The following is an 18,630-nucleotide window of genomic DNA, read 5'->3' as shown; positions in this document are numbered from 1 at the left end:
TATACTTTCTTTTGGAACTCTGAATTCGCTAACTGAGCGTACAAAGTGACATAGATAGACTCATATGAAATTTATGTGACTCTTTCATTATTAAAACTTATTTTGGCAAATATTGCATGCAAAAAGCAAGTAATTTTAGTCTGTGCCTTTTAGAAAAAAATATATAAAAAACACGAATCACCGAATCACCACAGAATCACGGAATCGTTGAAATTAATGGAAGTTTTTAGTGAATTCTATTCAATATTGTGTAATTTGCGATAGTTCAATTAAAAAACCCTGCTAGTATTGGATATGTATTACTTAAGTTTCTAAATAATACTGTTAGAAGATTACGAGGTATAAATACTTATGTCAGTGGTGCAGATTCTTGTTCAGCTGATTGGTGTTTACAAAGTCTTCAGGGGAGACTGGGAAGAACGCTGATCTTGTTTGTTTTCAGTGATGTATTCGTTCGAAGGAGATTTTCGGCGGAAGCCTCAGCAGAACCTGGCAGGAGCGAGTGCCCAGAGAAAAACTGACAGAGACAGTTTGATTCAACAGTCGCAACAACAAAGGCAGAAACGAGAGGTTAATATTTGGTATATTTGCATTAAATTATACAATTCGTTATTCAGTTTACCCTGAACGACAAACTTATAATATTAATAAAAATCTTTATTAAGTTGAGACAGTTGCATGATATATTAACATTATATCAACTTCTTCCCAAAGTTAGTCCACTCTCCCTTTGTGCATGTGTTGTGTCAATTTATTAAAAAACAATTTGTTTGTGTGATAGTCTCTGTAGGTTCTCTGTCGTTGTAGATTCTCCTCTCAGTGAATTCTGTTGAAATTCGCTAGTCAATTTTTGAGTAAAAACGAGTGTCCCTCAAGTTGACATAGGCGAAATCATTGATTACTTCAATGGTGCCATAACATTTAAAAGATGTATGTCACACCAATAAGCAAGGATCATTTTAAGATTGAACATTTTATCATAGAATTATAAGAAAATTGTATGGCAGATGCTGCGTCTTTCACTGGATTTACTTTACACATAATGCAATAATAACAGTAAACTTTATATAGATGAATAATATGAACTGAATATTCTTCTGAATTAATCATAAAAAAGTTGCTATTGGTGTTTCAAATGAATAAGAAACCTCAATATTACTTATAATTAAACTTGAAGCCTATTGCAATTATAAGCAGAAGGTTGTGGTTTCTTAATGTAATGCCATGCTTTGGTAGAGACCTATTTTCTGCAGTAGACTTTGATGGGCTGTTGATGATTTAACAAGTTATCATCAGGGAGAGTGCAATTACGCGTAACTAGCATTTGATTATGAGTTTTCATTTCAGTATCAGGGTGTAATTTGTGGTTGTCTATGTGTGTGTCCATGGCACCCGCGACACAGGGTTTCCCTAGTGCGGGGCTATGTTGAGTGTGTGCGTTATTTATTTATTTTATTTTATTTAGTAATTTAGTGGCCAAATCAAATCTGCATAAATGTTGTAGCAACCAAATTAGCGTGTTTTACTGGAATCTATAGTTATCAGTCCGCAGACAACATAAATTAATGCTTACTATGCACAAATGAAAGTGATAGCCCTTGAAAAAGGAAAGTAATAACATTAAATCCCTCTCCTGTGGAATTTAGTTCAATGCACATACGCACTTTTTACCAATATTACATACGCAGATTTACAATATCCCCGACGTTATGCCATTACATTAAAAATTACTCACTATTGGTATTTATTAATAACTTAAGGAAAGAAAAAGTGATTTAGGAAAATTTATCAGCATGGTCTAACATATGGGGGATGTCCCAGTTAGAAGATTAGTAATTTATAATGACTATAACATAGCTCATTTATTGTAATTCAGGAACACAGAAGACGCCTTTGCAGTGCTATTAAGATCCAAGCATATGTGAGGAGTTACCTCACAAGGAAACATATTAAGCAGAATGAAAGGGATCAATTTGATAATATCTTCCCTAGAGCTAATTTCGAAGATCAGGAATTGGTCTCTGAGTTGGTTGCTAAACTACTCTTCTTTTATGATGCTGAGATGGATACTTCAAGATTGGTAAGTAACTAGTGCTCCCTTTCTTCGCTCGTCCAAATCCTCGACAAACTTGCAGTGGTTTGCCTTAATAGGTTCAGTAACACAGGCCATGAAATCTCAGCTAATGTTTTAAATCCGATGCCCCAGTCAGCTTTATTTTAGATTTATGTAGATTCACAATAGAACTTCCAGGATGGAGTGAATCTAAAGCTTCTATCTATACCAATAAATAGAACTAGCATAATAGCTGCCACTGTTGTAACCAAAATGAGTAAATAAAAGAAGGAGAAAATAGGAATAAGGCGAAAAATAATAGAATAGTGTCCTTGTCTATACATATAAAAAAGCCGTGGTAGCCTAATGGTTTGACGTATCACCTCACCTCAGCTTTTTGGTGAAAACATTGTTATGAAACCTGTACAAGAATAACCCGCATTGGGCCAGCATGGTGGACTGTGGCCTAAACTCCCGCCTAAGATGATCCCCGTGCCCAGCAGTGGGATTTATAAACAGCTTGATGATGATTATGATCTTTGCCTATAAAAAATCTTTCCTTGTAATCTAATAAAACTAATAGCATTCTTGTTGTAAGGTTTTACCTAAGTGATAGCACTCTGAACTTACATAATATGTTTAATATACGTCGTAAATTAAGATATAGTTGTTACTGTCTCATTTCAGGTTTCTGTGTCACAGTTGTTGCTAAAGCAATGGAAAAAAGTATTTCAAACTATTGGCTCAGCAATACAGATAAGAAGGATGCTCGCTTATCATTTACGCTTATTGAGAAATGAAGAGGTAAACTGTGTAAATATATCAACTCATATTATGACTTTACAGAGTGAGAATATGCAATTTAAATTCATATTTTAATATTTATCTGTTATCTTTTGACCTTCAACATTACATTTTTTTGTCAAAATAGTAAGCTTATTACAATTGCTGTACTTCAATTGTTATACGTAAATTTATATGTAATTGCTATACTGTATTTACATTGTTCAGGTACCCATTGCTGTGCCCCTGAGAATGTTTGAAGTTTTCACATCTACAAGTTCCGCAGAAGCTGCAATGAGTTGTGATGAAGCATTTAACTGCATAGCAAAAACATTTTTGTACCTTGTCAAACGAGGTAAGATTCTACGCAATTGCACTGTTCTACACTGAGTCTTCGAGCCTTCGAGCTCGAAGACTCAGTGATAGTCAACAGGATGAAGCTTAAGAGCATAGGCTCTTTTTCTTGCATGGTCCAAATCTATCTTTCTAATAAATTAATCATTTGTGTTGCGCAATTGCATTTAAATCGACTTGGCTAGAGTATAATACAGAAACATTCACAAAATGTAAACACACACTCACCAGTTTAAAAATCTTAACAAGCAGTTAACAGATTAAACTTACCACACATACTTCCGCAGGATATTTCAATGACCTCCGTGAGTTAATTTGCCAACGAACGCCGCCGCTGTATGGACCATCTCCGAACCCACCCACGCCACTATGTGGAGCCCTGCTCGACCTCATTCACCGGCCACTCAGTCTCACTACCCACGTCAATGTTTACGGCTATGAGTAAGTAATATAAATTAAAACGCTATCTGCGAAAAGCCTTTATAATAAAGATCATGCACTATTGACAAGTTTGTAGTGAATGTTTACTTATGTTGATTTGTAACAATTATTTTTATCAACACTTTTGATACTCAATCTACATTTAGGGGGCTGTGGTAACCTATAATGGTCTGTTGACCAAAGCATAGGCCATAGGTTGGAAACTGGGCTCGCACCTCGAAATTTTGAGATTGTGAGCTTTTCCTTGAAGGAAAAGATCGTGATGAAACCAGCACGTCGAAGAAGGTTCACAAACCTCGGAAATCGTGTAGTCCCCAACCCACACTGGGCCAGAATTCCGTACTATGGCCAAAACCCTCGTCTAAGAGGAGATCCATGCCCAGCAGTGGGTTGTGGTAAATGGGTTGATGATGAGGATGATTAATATACATTTGACTTGTAGTTAACAAGTATGTTGGCTTGTTATTGCAGCGATGTTGTCATGTCGGAGTTTGCATCATCATTCCTCTGTCATCCGTACATTGAGCCTGTGGAAATGTACGTGATCCCGGCTCTAGGACAGAATGCGAAGAAGTTCCCTTTCTTGGCGCTGATACGGGCGTTGCAGGATGAGAACAAGTTTTGTTGCAGAAAATTAAGCAATGACTCCTGGTTACTTCATTCTGTATTGGCTTTAGAACCTCCTGATTTTGGTAAGTTATTTATTTTATAATTCCACTTGACCTAAATTAATTTCACTTCCACTTATTACTTGGCCACTAACAGAGCTGCTTGTCCTCCTAATAAGTCAAAATATGCCTGGTTTACTGTGGCTCTTGTTGGTGAAAGAACCAATGTAAACTGACACCACGCCATAAACAAATGTATGTAACGCGAGCTTTTCCAAAACATGTTCTATATTATATGCAGCTGTTCTTCACTGACCACCAGATTTTATTAATTATAGTACCGGCACGCTATGATGGCCGTTTTGACGTTTGTCCACTCATCAAGTTTCGTATTAATTCATAACTACGTTGAAGGAGCTAATTGCTGTACATTGTTGCCAATAGTGACGTGCAGTAAAATTTATGGAATGTATAATTTTACGACACAACTCAGCATTTGTTTTTCGAAATTCAACATTTAAAAAAATGAAATTAATACGATCGTCACTTATATGATCGCTGTCCAGCACTAGTTGTAGAACTCTGCAAACTCGCGACAAAGCTCATTGCCAAACAAACCAGCTTCGAATTGACGATATATTAAGTAAAAAATTTTAATTTCGTTTTATTACAACTTTTTAATCAGCTACACTTGCAATACTAGTAAAATATTAATAAATCTAAAAACTTAAAGATGCTATTCGCATTTCATTATATTGTTTTCGATAATGAATTGAGATTTGACCACACTATTATAATCTGTCAAAACGGCCATCATAGCGTGCAAGTACTGTTTACAATTCATGTTTAACTCTGTTTTAGCCAACGAAATCCGAAACTTGAACAACATAAGACTGCCAAACAATCCTATAGCGTTAGAATACCTCAAAATTATAGCTAAGTTAACAGTAAATGTGTGTAATAAACAAATAAACTACGAATACGAAGACTCGTTATACAGTCAAGAGACAGCGGCGGATAAAGACGATGATAGTGACACTGAGACTGAACCAAACCCGACATCAGTGAGGGAACAAATGTTACTAACTAGATGTATAGAAATACTAAATGAACCGGATCATTGTATAATGGTCACGTGCGCTCAAATTACAGAGAATGATTTGAGCGATGAATTTTTGGACTGCTTGTCGGAGATATGTCACAATTTATTATTGAGCCATCGAATGGCTTTGCATAAGTACAGGTGAGATTATGTTTATTTATATATTGAATAAATTTCTTTTGTTTTCACCCATTTATTAAATGGTATTGCACAACCTTGGCTCTGCTACGCAACTGTTGGTCATATAGTGGGCTTTTGCGTGACTGGCTAACATACGCAATAAATAAGTGACTTAATCTAAAGCCACTGTGATTTGTGGACGTAATTTTTTTTTATGATACTAAATGACAAACAAGTGCGCTTGATGATAAGCGATACGCCTGTCCAGTTACAGTGCCACTCAGAGCATTAAATCGCATCGCTTTTAAATCTGTATAAAGCACAAGTTAGATCGTGTATGGAGTACTGCTGCCACCTTTGGGACGGCTCTGCCCAGTACCAATTAGCTGCCTTGGAGTCGGTGGTGGAGCGAAAAGCAAAGAGACTTATTAACAACAATTCTCTTGTGGAGTCGAAGCTACAAAATCTCGATCATTGCAGAAAAGTAGCCCGCTTGTCGGCTTTCTATCCACTCTCACCGTTCCTCCTTCGGTCGACTAGAAGATCCGGAACACTCCATCCTTATGTCGTTAATATACCACCAATTCGCACAAAGCGCTTTGCTCCCTCCTTTCTGATGCGTGCGGCAATGGAGTGGAATACTCTACCGGGATCTGTGTTTCCCGAAACGTACAATTTGGGGAGATTCAAGGCTAGAGTGAATAGACATTGTCGGTCACATCGTAGATTGTGGCCAAGCTTGTGTCTATTATATATATATAAAAAGATGTATGGACATTGCCACTGCGCTCATCACCCTGAGACATAAATTGAAAAGTCCCATGTGCCTGTAATTTCACCAGCATCTTTACCCTTCAAAACCGGAACTCAGTAATGCTCACACTACTGCTTGGCGGCAGAAATAAGTAAGGTGGCAGCACTTCCTTGGACAAACTCTTTCACTAGGAACTCTACTGCTACTAAATTTTGCAAACCGTAATGAATTTTTGTTTTTTATCTTTAACATCGTCATAGACTTTGTTTTCTTCGATACTTTTACACTATAATCCACACAAAACGAACTGTTGTGTGTCTCTTCCAATTCCTAGCTCGACATAACTTTTTGTTTCCATTGAAGAGCAGAAAATGTTTTACCATAAATATTTTTATGTGTCTGCTGAAGAATAGCCTGAGCGTCGAGCAATCGACAACTCCTGAGAATACCTGAGAATACAGAGACTAAACTTTGTCGAGTATATTTTTGGTGATAGCGTCTGTGATTGTAGTTGCGTTTGTGTTATTTATTTTATTAATTTTACGGGTGGGGAAATTAACTGTACGAAAAATATTCTACACAAGCGCAGCTATTTTGCACGATTTAACCGTCATTGGGTTCGCGGAGTAGCAAAGTAATTCACTTCCATTTTTATTAACACTGTATTTCCGCAACGTAACGCCAATTATTTTTAACCGACTTCAAAAACAGGAGAGAGGTTCTCAATTCAACTGTATTTTTTACTCAGATATTTGTCAACCGATTTCAATGATCCTTTTTTTGTTGAAAGGAGGCAATTCGAAAAAAAAATCCACCTCTATGGTGGCAAATTAGGGTTTATTGGATTTCACCCACTTTCCGTTAACCGATTTGAATAAAACTTGGCAAATAGATGTAATTCAACAAACTTTTGAGTTCGGGTAATTTTTTTTATAAAAAAGTTATAATTATTATGTTTCAGATTATTATACACTCTGGCGTTTAAACCAGTTTTTCTACGTGGTCTATGGAGATGGCTAAGTAACATGACGTACGAGTCCTCATTCGGCGGATCCGCCACTCCGCTGATATCCGCGTTATCACGAGGCTTAGGGGCTGAGGCTTCTGTACTAGGAGTGCATAGGCTACTAGCACCATTGGCTGTCTTCTGTGCACTGTTCTCATTGTTGATTGGGACGCTACACGATACAGAGTTCTGTAGAGATACCGATGAGGATGAAAAGATGAGTCGTGAGTATAATTTTTTTATAAGATTTTCGTTGTAAAGTTTTTTTCTTATACTGAAAGTAATGACAAACTGAAAAAATTGTAGGCTGTTGTTTTATTTGTCCTTGCTTTACATCGCGTGAAAGAAACATCTCGTCAACGAGGTCTTCCTCTTGAGAGAGTTTCTTCTTGTCCATAATATGTCCAAATGCGTATCGGACAGTCCATGATCAATTGAGATAATGTTAATTTATAATAGTTGTTATTTTGATGATCTCGGCGGCCCAACAGGTTGCAACAATTTGGGAAATTAGCTTTTCGAAATTAGTTCCGTTCTGAATAGTTACCCGGAATGAATTATATTTGAAAGCAATTATGGTGTTCTTGTCTGGTACATTACCATAATTATTATTTCGAATACATATCTAATAGTGCCCTATCTTAAAAGCACCGGATTCATCAGAAAGATTGTTTAAAATAAACTAAGTCATATGCTGCCGCGCAAAGTTGACTAATCATGTATTTGTTTTTACGATAAGCTTGACGCCCCATTCAAATTACAATTTGGCATTTTCTTATAAAGTAATAAGTAAAAAAGAACTGTTTTAGATTGGACCACCATTCTTGAAAAGCAGCTATGTCAATTGAGTAGCGTCGAAACGAAAACCAATAAATCTCATTTTGGCATATTTATTTTTAAATATGGTAATATATTGTTTTTGTACATGTTTTTTACCGTAATCAATCGAACCAGTTCAATAAGCGCTTCAAATACCTGCCAGAAATGCATGATGTAAACATAAACCTATAAATTTGATGAAAACACCGATAATGCCTTATTAATATGTAGATCGCACCGAACAGATATATCACTATTAATTTAAGCCTTTTTAGTATCCATATAGACTGATCAAAAACCGAGATAACTTTATTTTGTTTTCTTTTTTTAATCTCGACAAATACTGCACACGGTATATTTAGGTTACGAGACAGTGTTAGTAATGCTAAAAAATTGGCATACTTCATTCAACTTTAATTTAGTAAACAATAGACTTAATTTTTTTTTTCATAGTCCGAAATAATTGTCGTAATTGTTTTATCGGTTTTTGTTCTGACGCTCCTCTTCAAAGTCTTAGTTAAACTTCTTTTTTCAGTGACAAGTGTAACCGGTGGCACAACAGGGACGGGTGGTCGCGTTCACGCATTCGAGTTCTCAGAACTGGGCGGTCTGTGCCGCACGCTGCGTCAGGTGTGCCTTGGCCTCGTTGAGCTTGCGTACCCCGAAACGCGGCCCGCTGTGTGTGGACAGTATAAAGACGCGGTTGGGAATTCGCAGATAGAGCTGTCGGGGAAGAATCGAACGCCTGCGTGGTCGCATTTATTCAAGGTTTGTGAAAAGATTGCTCAATCTTATGATTATTGGTATAATATTTTAAGTAGCAGTAGAGCTCCTTGTGAAAGAGTTCGTCCAGGAAAATACTGGCACGCGGAATTGTCATCTTAGGTCTCAGGATGACGGGCGAAGTGGGGGGCACTGCAAACCTTTGGTGATTTAAACCTCTGAGTGGCACTACAACTGTTATAGCCAGACGTGTCGCTTACCACCATGCGCACGACTTGTTCGTCTCGTCATTTGGTATCATAAAAAAAGTATAGTATAGCAATCGAATTTCGGGGAAAATATTGAAATTGTGAAATATTCGAATATCATATGTTTTTAATTCTTGTTAATTGATTATAAAAATATGTATAACCTTGCGAAAGCGCTGGTAGCCTTGTGACGACATCTCAATTTACGATTTATTTTAACGATACGATTTATTTTAACGAATCCTAGTGGCATATACCTAAGATTTTAGGCGCACATCCCAAGCTACGCATTTTAGTGAATGTTTATTAGCGGTAACACTCGCCGACTGTGAGGAAAACATCCAAACCCTTGGAAAACGTGTGAGTCCCCAACCCGCTTTGGGCCAGACTGGCAGGCTATATATAATCTAAACCAGGGGTGCCCAAACGTTTTTGTCTGGTGGACCACATGCCAATTTTTTCGGTTTTTTAAAATTTTTCACATATCCATCAATTTCAGCTGTGTTTGATAGCTTACACAGTGCTAGTAAGAAGCATTATAAATAAAATTATCGTATTCGTATTATTCGTTTAAAGAAGATTTATAATTTTTTTTAAACAAATATCTTGTACTTTATGAATTGTTTAAGAATTTAGCTAGGTAATTTATATGTCTTTATTATATGTATTTATTTATTATAAAATAATGTCTATGGTTACCCATTAAGGTTTCATACACCCACTGTTTTTTTTCGTTTAAATTTTTTCTGACACTTTGGGAATCATCGGTCGAAAACCTCTCATTGGGAAACCCATGCCAAGCAGTGGGGCGTAAAACGTTTGATGGTAAACAACCTGATGAAATACCGTCGCCGATTTAAAGGTTGTAGTCCTTACCTGACCTCGGCGAAGCCAAAGAAGGGTAGCATTTTACGCCTTTGACTTCTCGAAGAGTTTGCTTATTCAGTTTGTTGAATACTATTTTCAAAATATCGAACGGATCCAATCAGAATTACATCGATGTAATGGATAGTTATTATCTGCTGGTATATACAATTGTGCATGTCAATCTGTTATGTGAATCATAGTATAAGCATGCAGTGTTACTAGTAACTATATGAATGACTTACCAGTTATAACCTTTGGACGCTGTGATGTTTGAAAGTGGTACGTGTGAATAGAGTCTTAGTTCCAATTATTGTTACTTCTATAGCAGATAAATAGGCCGGTGTGGTTTCCATTAAAATATATTTTTTTAGTAACCTTGACAATTTGCGGTAAAGGTATGCACGCATCTGCTGCGCGCGCTGTACGTGCGCGACTCGCGGCTGCAGTTCTGCGCGGGCTGGCAGTGGCCGGTCGCAGGTGCCGTGCCGGAGGGCGCCGCAGCCGTAGCCATTGTGGCCGGCACGCACGTGCGCCCCAACCCCCGGCAGCTGCGTCGTCCTCCTAACCTCTCTGCGGCAATGGCGCTCTCGCATGGTGAGTTCGGTATTTCTTTCATTAGTAAACAAATTATACTTGGAAAGAGCAAGACACTCGATGAAGTTTCATCATCATCATCAAAACATGTATCCTTTATTTGACAACAAACTATTTTTGGGATCTTAATCATGTATATTTGTTTTTTTTCGAACAAAACAATGTTCAGACCCTGAACAGGTCAGTGGTCAACTGAGCTCCATGAACCATGAACCTGTAAAGTGCCCGAAACGTTGGTGATTAAAAAAACAAATATACGCGATTGAACCGAAAAATAGTTTCGTTTCCTATTTTGTACTACATTTCCATAAAACATTATTTTTGATAGAATATAACATTATATAACGGGAGCAATTCCTCTGTGCATCTATATATTTTTATTTACAGACGAAGGCCCTCCACTAACTATCAAAGAATTGCGAACTGTAACAATACTGAGAGAAATACCTTTCGTTGTTCCTTTTTCGACGCGAGTGCTCATCTTCCAAGGACTTCTTGTTAGGTAAGTTTTAATTTATAACCAGTGACCGGAATTTAGGGTTTACCTAAAGTACGAACATACTTTTTCTTAGTATGGACATACCCATTTCGTCGTCAATGTGTATAAATTTCTTTATTTCTTATTTATTTTCTAAACAGTCCAAAATATAGGTTGTCCCACATTTATTTTTTAAGTGACTAAAGTATTTAAATACCTATAGAAACAACTACAATATTACTTTTTGATACTATGATTTTTAGAAAATACTTAATTGGAAATAATAATTGGTCGCCAATGTACTCAAATTTCAATAAATCATACGCATATTTAAATATAATCAGGTCAGAGAAGTGCCGGGATTTGTAGAAGGGAATGTCCACATTATTCTTTAGTTTAACTAAATTAACTCCCTCATATGTATGTGAGATTAGTCACGTTTGTGTGGTAAATAAATATGTAATTATTATATTTAAGGGAAAAACACGACCATTGGTATGAGTTTACTAACTTCAACGAGGGTCCTTCGATAAACATTAGCGTTCGACGGACGCATTTGTATGAAGACGCCTTTGATAAACTTAGTCCGGATAATGGTAAGCATTAAAATTTTGCCACTCAATCAGAGCTGGGCAGTGAGTAAAAACCCAATCAACCCGCCCGGGTTTTGCAAATGGTATTTATTCAAATTATTAATATGTATCTTTACTATTTCAGAGCCCGATTTAAAGCTAAAACTACGTGTACAATTAATTAATCAAGCGGGCGCCGAGGAAGCCGGCGTAGACGGTGGTGGACTGTTTAGGGAATTTCTATCGGAGTTATTGAAGTAAGTGTGGATTTATTTTTAGAACATTGACTATACACCCATCAACAGCTGATAATAAGTAATTAAGAAACTCAAAACGCTTAAACTAAAACGCTCAAACACTTAAACAAAAAATTTATTCGTGTAAAACTTGTAACTATAACAACCTGACATTTTTTTGTTTTTTTTTTAGCAAGTTTTTTTTTGCAACATATGAAAATGGTTTTATATAAAAAACGGCTAAAAGCGTGTCGGACACTCTTATGTACGGTCGTTAAGTAATTCATTTTATTCATTGTTTCACATTATCCTATTTCTTGTGGATTTATAACAATTATTGGAGTAGTATCAAAATAAGTTTTTCACTTGTCATGCTCTTAAAGTTCGTATTTATGCTGGGTGTAGGCTGCAATAATACGATTATATAATATATAATATTATATAATATATAATAATAGAGCATAAAATACGATTTTATGCTCTAGTGTATAAAATAAAATCGTCGTTTAAGACCGAGGCAATGACGCCTGCACCAACAGTCACGCACACTAGAACTTTATTACGTTGTTAGTATTTTACAAATAACCCTGTATTTCATTGACTTACCAACAAATGGACATCGGGTTCGCGCTAAAAAGTCCGCACTTATAGGGCGTTAAATTCGCATACAGAGCGTCAATCTCACAACAGTCTTCGTTTGTTCGACTGACAGCGCGGTTGTCAATCATGCAGTACTATATAATAATGATAACATGTAAAAATTACTACAGTAAAGTGTAAAAACAGTATTTAATATCATACTTTCACTAAACAAATGTATTGTGTTGTCATAGTTATCATTTAAAAGTCTTATAGTATTTAATTTATATATAAATGAATCGTAAATATAAATTACACAAGCAAACAATGTACTCATGTAGCTAACTGTTCTTTTTCTACACATTGCATGCGCAAAAGATGGAAAGAGACCCATTACGTCAATTTCAAGAATATTATTTAAATATTTATATAAACTTCTTGGTCATTTTCAATTGTTCGAACCATAAACGATTGAAATATTTAGAACAAAGAAACTATAGAGTCGCTTTGATTTTGATCTTATTTTTAAAATGATTTTTTATTATACGTTAGTAATAACTAACAAAATATTGTTGTACTCGTTTTACGGCTTGGGATTACCTATGAGAAGTCAGAAAATACGTTTGTCCCAAATAACGTTGGATCGAATTTTCGTTATGTCAAATGTATTTTTTAAGGAATATCACAAAACAAAAGCTAATTCTGTCTATGTAAAAAGCATCAAAATTACTTTAAGCGTAACAGTTTTTGAATTACAGATATTTGAGTTTACGTTTAGTTGGAATATCGGTACATTTCTTATAGTACACGCTTATTTTCACATTTGTAATATTTGTATGTATGTATCTGCCCAACTTTTTATTATTTCTTTAAGTGGATTTGTACAAAATTCGACATAATAATAATTATTAAAAAATTTCTATAAATATTTATCATTAAAAATTAATTCATATTTACAGTAAAGACTGCTCCATTACTCTTGTGTTCAAGTTATTTTCAGTCGAAGCTAGATATGGTGCATTTTGTTAACTTTCCAGTAGAATTGTTGCAAGCAAAATTAGGCAGTACTGCAATGACGTTAAATTAAATGTTTTAGTTTTTATAAATTTCGTTACATGTCACGTGTGTATAGGTTCACTTCGGACATTTTTTCCGTGGTTTTTGTATTAGACCCGACGTCTATTTGTTGGTAGGTCAACGCTGTATGTGATTAAAAAAATAATTTAAATGTTACATGAAATAACAAATAATTAGGGATATATTCGATAAATAATGCTGATAAAAAATGCTTTCCATATTAGCAGCCAACCGAATTGGAAGTAAATAAGCTATCCGATTATCCGACCACTAATTACTGTAGTTGCTTGTTTATTATTTATGCCTTACCGTTCATACATATTGTCCTTTACAGATCGGCATTCGACCCAAACCGAGGTTTGTTTAGACTAACAAAGGACAATATGCTGTACCCGAATCCTGGCGTGCATTTATTATACGACGATTTTCCCATGCACTACTATTTTATAGGCAGGATGTTGGGAAAGGTAATTATAAACTTTTTCAAGTTTATACTGTCACCTTGAGGTTAATAATAATAATAATGTTTTATTTATAAATCAGTAATATATTGGTTATAATATTTTTATAAGTCGAGGTTATACAATAACAAGATTATACTGCCTTCAAAACTAGGGAATCCTGTATTTTAGGCAGAATTCGACTTTGGGAAAGGTTACCTGGATGAAATTGCTAAGGTCGCCCTGTTGTACTCTGTCTTGTTTGTTTATGTATTGTTAGAATTTAAATTTCTCCGATATGCATGTCATGACGATGTTTTCCGTTTTCATTTAAGAGCCCTCATGCTAAAAAAGTTTTGACGGTAGCTCCACCCACACTCCCCGCTACCCGCACCTATCATTCGCCGCCCGCTACCCGTACGTCGCAGCGCAAACCGTTCAAAAGTAATTTTGGCGCGCTTATCGTCGACTCGTAAACAGTGAATCCATAGAGCCGTATTCGACTACTTAAAATTTTTATTACACTTCTTTATTCAAATAAATGTATTACGTATTTAAATATCTAACCCTAATTCTAAAGTACAATTTGAATAAAACGAGTTAATACACCGCTAAATTTTAAATTTATTTATTTGCAAATTTTACAGATTTTAAATTTGGTTTACAATTCTGAATAATGTACTTACATAGCCAATTACACAGTTTATCAGATTAAAATTTATTTTTTCACGTTATATAAAAACTAATTCCATGCCAGAACGAAGCGACATAAAATATTGTCTATTAAAGAACAATGTAACAAATTGAAATATATATTGATAACATATTATAACTGAATTCCGTTGTATTAATAGATTTAGACATTGATTCTTAATTACTATATTTTTTAAATGAAGCGACTTATTATATAATAAACAAATGGACTATGGTAGAGTGTGTGCATTTGTGTATCTACATATGTGAAGGTGTATGTGCATATGTGTGAATGTGTGTATGTCTATGTAAATATCTGACAAATTTCTGCAAGAGTTTTAATTTTTTTTGATAGTTTTTTTTAATTCTTCTAGGGAAGCCAAACGACCAGGCTGAAATAATTCATTTCGTTGTTGTTTTCAATTAAAATACAAATTGATAGAAGCCATGCAAAAAATGTCAACCTATTAGCATATTAAAGTAGGCTAGGTTCAATGTAAACATTGAAGAAAAGGAAGAGAAAATATGTTCTACAATTTACTTTAGTACAATTTAACAAGTAGTATTTCTCAATTTAAAATCTTTAATTTGCCAAGAGCCCAGGCCCATGCATATGGACAAATTTATATATTAACGGTGATAATTTTTTGATAATTTACCTTTAATGCAACGTTTCATATGCTTAGGAGGCAGTTTTTTAGAGAATCGCTTTCCCTTGTCACTCGATAATAAGTTTTTCACCGAAAAATATCACCAACATTAAAGTCATACTTTTTACGACGAAGATTATAAGGACCACAATTCAATTTCTATCATGCGACTTTATTAAAGAACTTTGTACATGATCGAAATTTTCTCTAAGTTTACCGGTGTTTTCCGCATATTCGTCTCTAGGCGCAAAAAAATCTTCGGATTGGTCGATATCAAGATTGTGGGAACCACAAGCTACCAATTCTCTCCAGATGTGATGTTACTAACAGCAATATTGAGAGCGAATTGATTTTTTTTCTTGTCTATGAACGTGGAGACAGCTGCCGTGATGGTTTTGTTATAATGCTCAACAGAGTTTACGTATGGAGTATATTTGTGCGTAAAATATACATTAGGGCTGTTGTATCTCTAGTATTCGGAAAAAAAAATGTCTTTGATGTTCCACTAATTCCCATATTCTTACGAATTGTAAACAACCACACGAAATAGTATGGCTTTAAACATGGAAAGAAAAGCATTCGGACTCCAGAGTGTCCAATTTGTGATTAAAAAAATCTCACCATAAAAGTAAATAATTTGTATTGGAGAATCGGTAACACTCTTTGCACTAGATTTTCGGAACGTTACAAAGAATCAGACTGGAACGAATGACTTCATTTTATAACTAACTTCTCAACTAGAGATTCAGGGTCTTAAATCTTGGGAATTGGTCCATATTCGAAGTTTGAAGTGAAAACTGCGGTTATAATTTCATAAACCATATCACAAAGGGGCTCTTTTTAGTTTTAACCAAAATTCTATTGTCTATGGTACTCGCTACTGTTCATTATAGTTCTGCACACAGAATTATAATGAATCTGTCGTTTTTCTGCTTCAGCGCCATTTCATTATATCCAAAATTTCTTGAATTCGTTTCTGGACAGATATTTTCTTTGTCTTTGTCACCCTGACCTGTGATTATAAGTGCCTAAAAACCATAATGCTTATTGTTTATAATATAAAACGACGAAGCTAGGAACATAATGAAAATAATATAACTATTGAAAATGCATAATAAATACATACACTTGGTAAATTCTCAAAGGCAGACTGCTGCGCAAATACCCAGACCGATCCAGGCCGACCTCATACTGTCCCAATTAAAAAAACACACTGTAGGGGTATACTGTCCCCTTACTCCCCTTATTTTTGAAATCAAGTGTTTCACGTGCAAGCTGCAAAATTAAGCAAGGCTCAAATTGTCGGCTTCAATTCGGGCACGTTCCATTAAGAGGCAGCAGAGGAAAAATAAATCTATTTATTTAAGTAAATTTTGTGGAAAATTCAGTTTCCAGAATATATCGGAAATAAAGCATGAAAATGAAATAAAAATTCGTAAGTTGTGAGTGCGCTTATGCACACGAAAATAATATTTTTTATGGTACCGTTATACATAGGTAGGTAATTCACAAACTTCGACAATTAACCATCAATATTGATAATTTACGATGACGATTAAACAGCCTAACCGCAAATTCTGTCAACGACCTCACGTCTCAACGGAGTTATAGTGACTAATTTGTGAAACAATTATGTGCATGAAGTTCCCGTGACATGCGACAGGAGATGTTGTCTTTTGCGCATTAAAATGTCGTAAGTGCTAAATTCGTTTTAGCGGAATAACTCTGAAACTAAAGGGATTTATAAAAATCCGTAACGACAGTAGTCGATCATGCATAAATATAATTAATTATCAAAATTTTGTCCTAATAACCCGTAGCATTTCGAGAATAAATCGAAAAAATGTGAAAATTGTGTTTTCGTGATTTTTATCTTTCGAGAAAACTTTATTGTTTTATGTTTCTGATTAAAGTCTGTGTATATCGTGTAGTTACTCGTACAATATTTTATTTTTAACTTTAAAGTGGATTTACCCCTCTAAAGTCAAATCGAAGATTAGGAATTTTTCCTCTGCTCCCACTTAAAAATAATGGCAAATAACTGTTCAAGTCATATTAGTGTGTTTACAAAATTAAGTAAATTGCTTTTTTAATTTACTTAACGTGCTAGTGTTTAATACCTAATTTCCGTGGCAATTTTTATTATTTCAGTGCTCGATTTTTTATCGTACAATATTATTTAATATTCGAGTATTGTATCGTGAAAAATTTATTTAATTATTACACGATAATATACTTGAATATTTGAATAAAAAAAGTTGCCACGGAAATTAGGTAATGAAAAGTAGTGGGAACAGTAGTCCGACAATGACCGTTTATTTTTATTTTTTATGAAAAGAGCTGAAGAAGAGGAATTTGGTAAAAATTCGCAAATGTACGTAACTTAGAAATTAGTGTCGTAAGTAACATGACGCCACAAGGGCTCGTACTGTCGGCGTCGCGAGTGAGAAGCAACCTTTATATTAAGCTATCATCGTTCTCGGTGATGAAGTCGTTTTTTAAATGCAAACTTATTTTTTTAGATTAAAGTTCTACACAGATTCTGTCTATTTCAGGCATTATACGAGAATCTCCTAGTAGAGTTACCCCTAGCAGAATTTTTCCTCGGCAAGCTATGTTCGTCGAGGGAGCCAGATGTCCACGCCCTCGCGTCTCTCGACCCTGCCCTTTACAGAGGGCTGCTGATGCTCAAATCGCACAGAAGACAGGATGTCCCGGACTTAGGTCTGGACTTTACGATAGTCAGTGATGAACTTGGCGAACAACGGGTAAGAATATTGTGGATACGAAAAGTGGAAAAACCAAACACGACCAGAACCAAAATTAAAATTATACAGCAGTAGCCCAAATTCAATGGCAATAATTTTTTTTCATAAATTTAACGACAATGAAAAAATAAACAATGTAATAAAAAAAAGGCAATTTCTCCTAATTAAATAATTTTAGTGATTGGAAGAACGTTTTAATGATCAATTTTTTTATATCATAAAATTGATAGATTCATAATAAACTAGCATAGATTAAAGTATCCACCTGCCTCTGTCTCACGACACTGCTACGCCCTTCAGGGTTTCAAATGATTGATTTAATTTAAGGCAGCACATCAAGGTACACATTGACGGATCTTGTCATATTGCACTGGAAGCGATATTTAAACTTGTATAGCTTGATGTGCTGTTACGCGGTACATAGAATTATTAAGGATTACCTACACGTGAATTGCAATAAATAAATACGATATTGGTTATAATCGTTTGTTATGAACTTGCAAATACAGGTGTTAGGTAATGAGACAAACTAAAAAAGGAGGTACTTTGATATTGCAAATAAGATATCATATTCCTATGTAAAATTGCGTCATTGGCTGGATGATGTGTATGGAATTTTGTATTGAAATTTTAGCTACTGTTCTGTATGTAGTACGTTAACTAAC

At 35.1% G+C, this 18,630-nt stretch overlaps 1 protein-coding gene across 1 annotated transcript; it reads left to right on the top strand.

Moving 5' to 3' along the window:
• Positions 1-281: 281 nt before the first annotated feature.
• On the top strand, positions 282-18,040 carry LOC113229932 (ubiquitin-protein ligase E3C). The gene is made up of 16 exons (XM_026463623.1): positions 282-339; positions 443-570; positions 1,877-2,080; positions 2,741-2,857; positions 3,065-3,191; positions 3,478-3,631; positions 4,103-4,323; positions 5,101-5,482; positions 7,177-7,445; positions 8,576-8,808; positions 10,274-10,472; positions 10,860-10,974; positions 11,428-11,546; positions 11,668-11,779; positions 13,749-13,881; positions 17,753-18,040. The coding sequence occupies exons 2-16, from the start codon at positions 445-447 to the stop codon at positions 18,038-18,040; spliced, it is 2,799 nt and encodes a 932-aa protein (XP_026319408.1). The 5' UTR covers positions 282-339; positions 443-444.
• The last annotated feature ends 590 nt before the right edge of the window (positions 18,041-18,630 follow it).

Source organism: Hyposmocoma kahamanoa, unplaced genomic scaffold, assembly GCF_003589595.1.
Source record: "Hyposmocoma kahamanoa isolate Upper Pololo Valley unplaced genomic scaffold, ASM358959v1 63, whole genome shotgun sequence".
Classification (NCBI taxonomy): Eukaryota; Metazoa; Arthropoda; class Insecta; order Lepidoptera; family Cosmopterigidae; genus Hyposmocoma; species Hyposmocoma kahamanoa.
The sequence above is the reverse complement of the archived record's forward strand: the minus strand, read 5'-3'. Positions and strand labels throughout refer to the sequence as shown.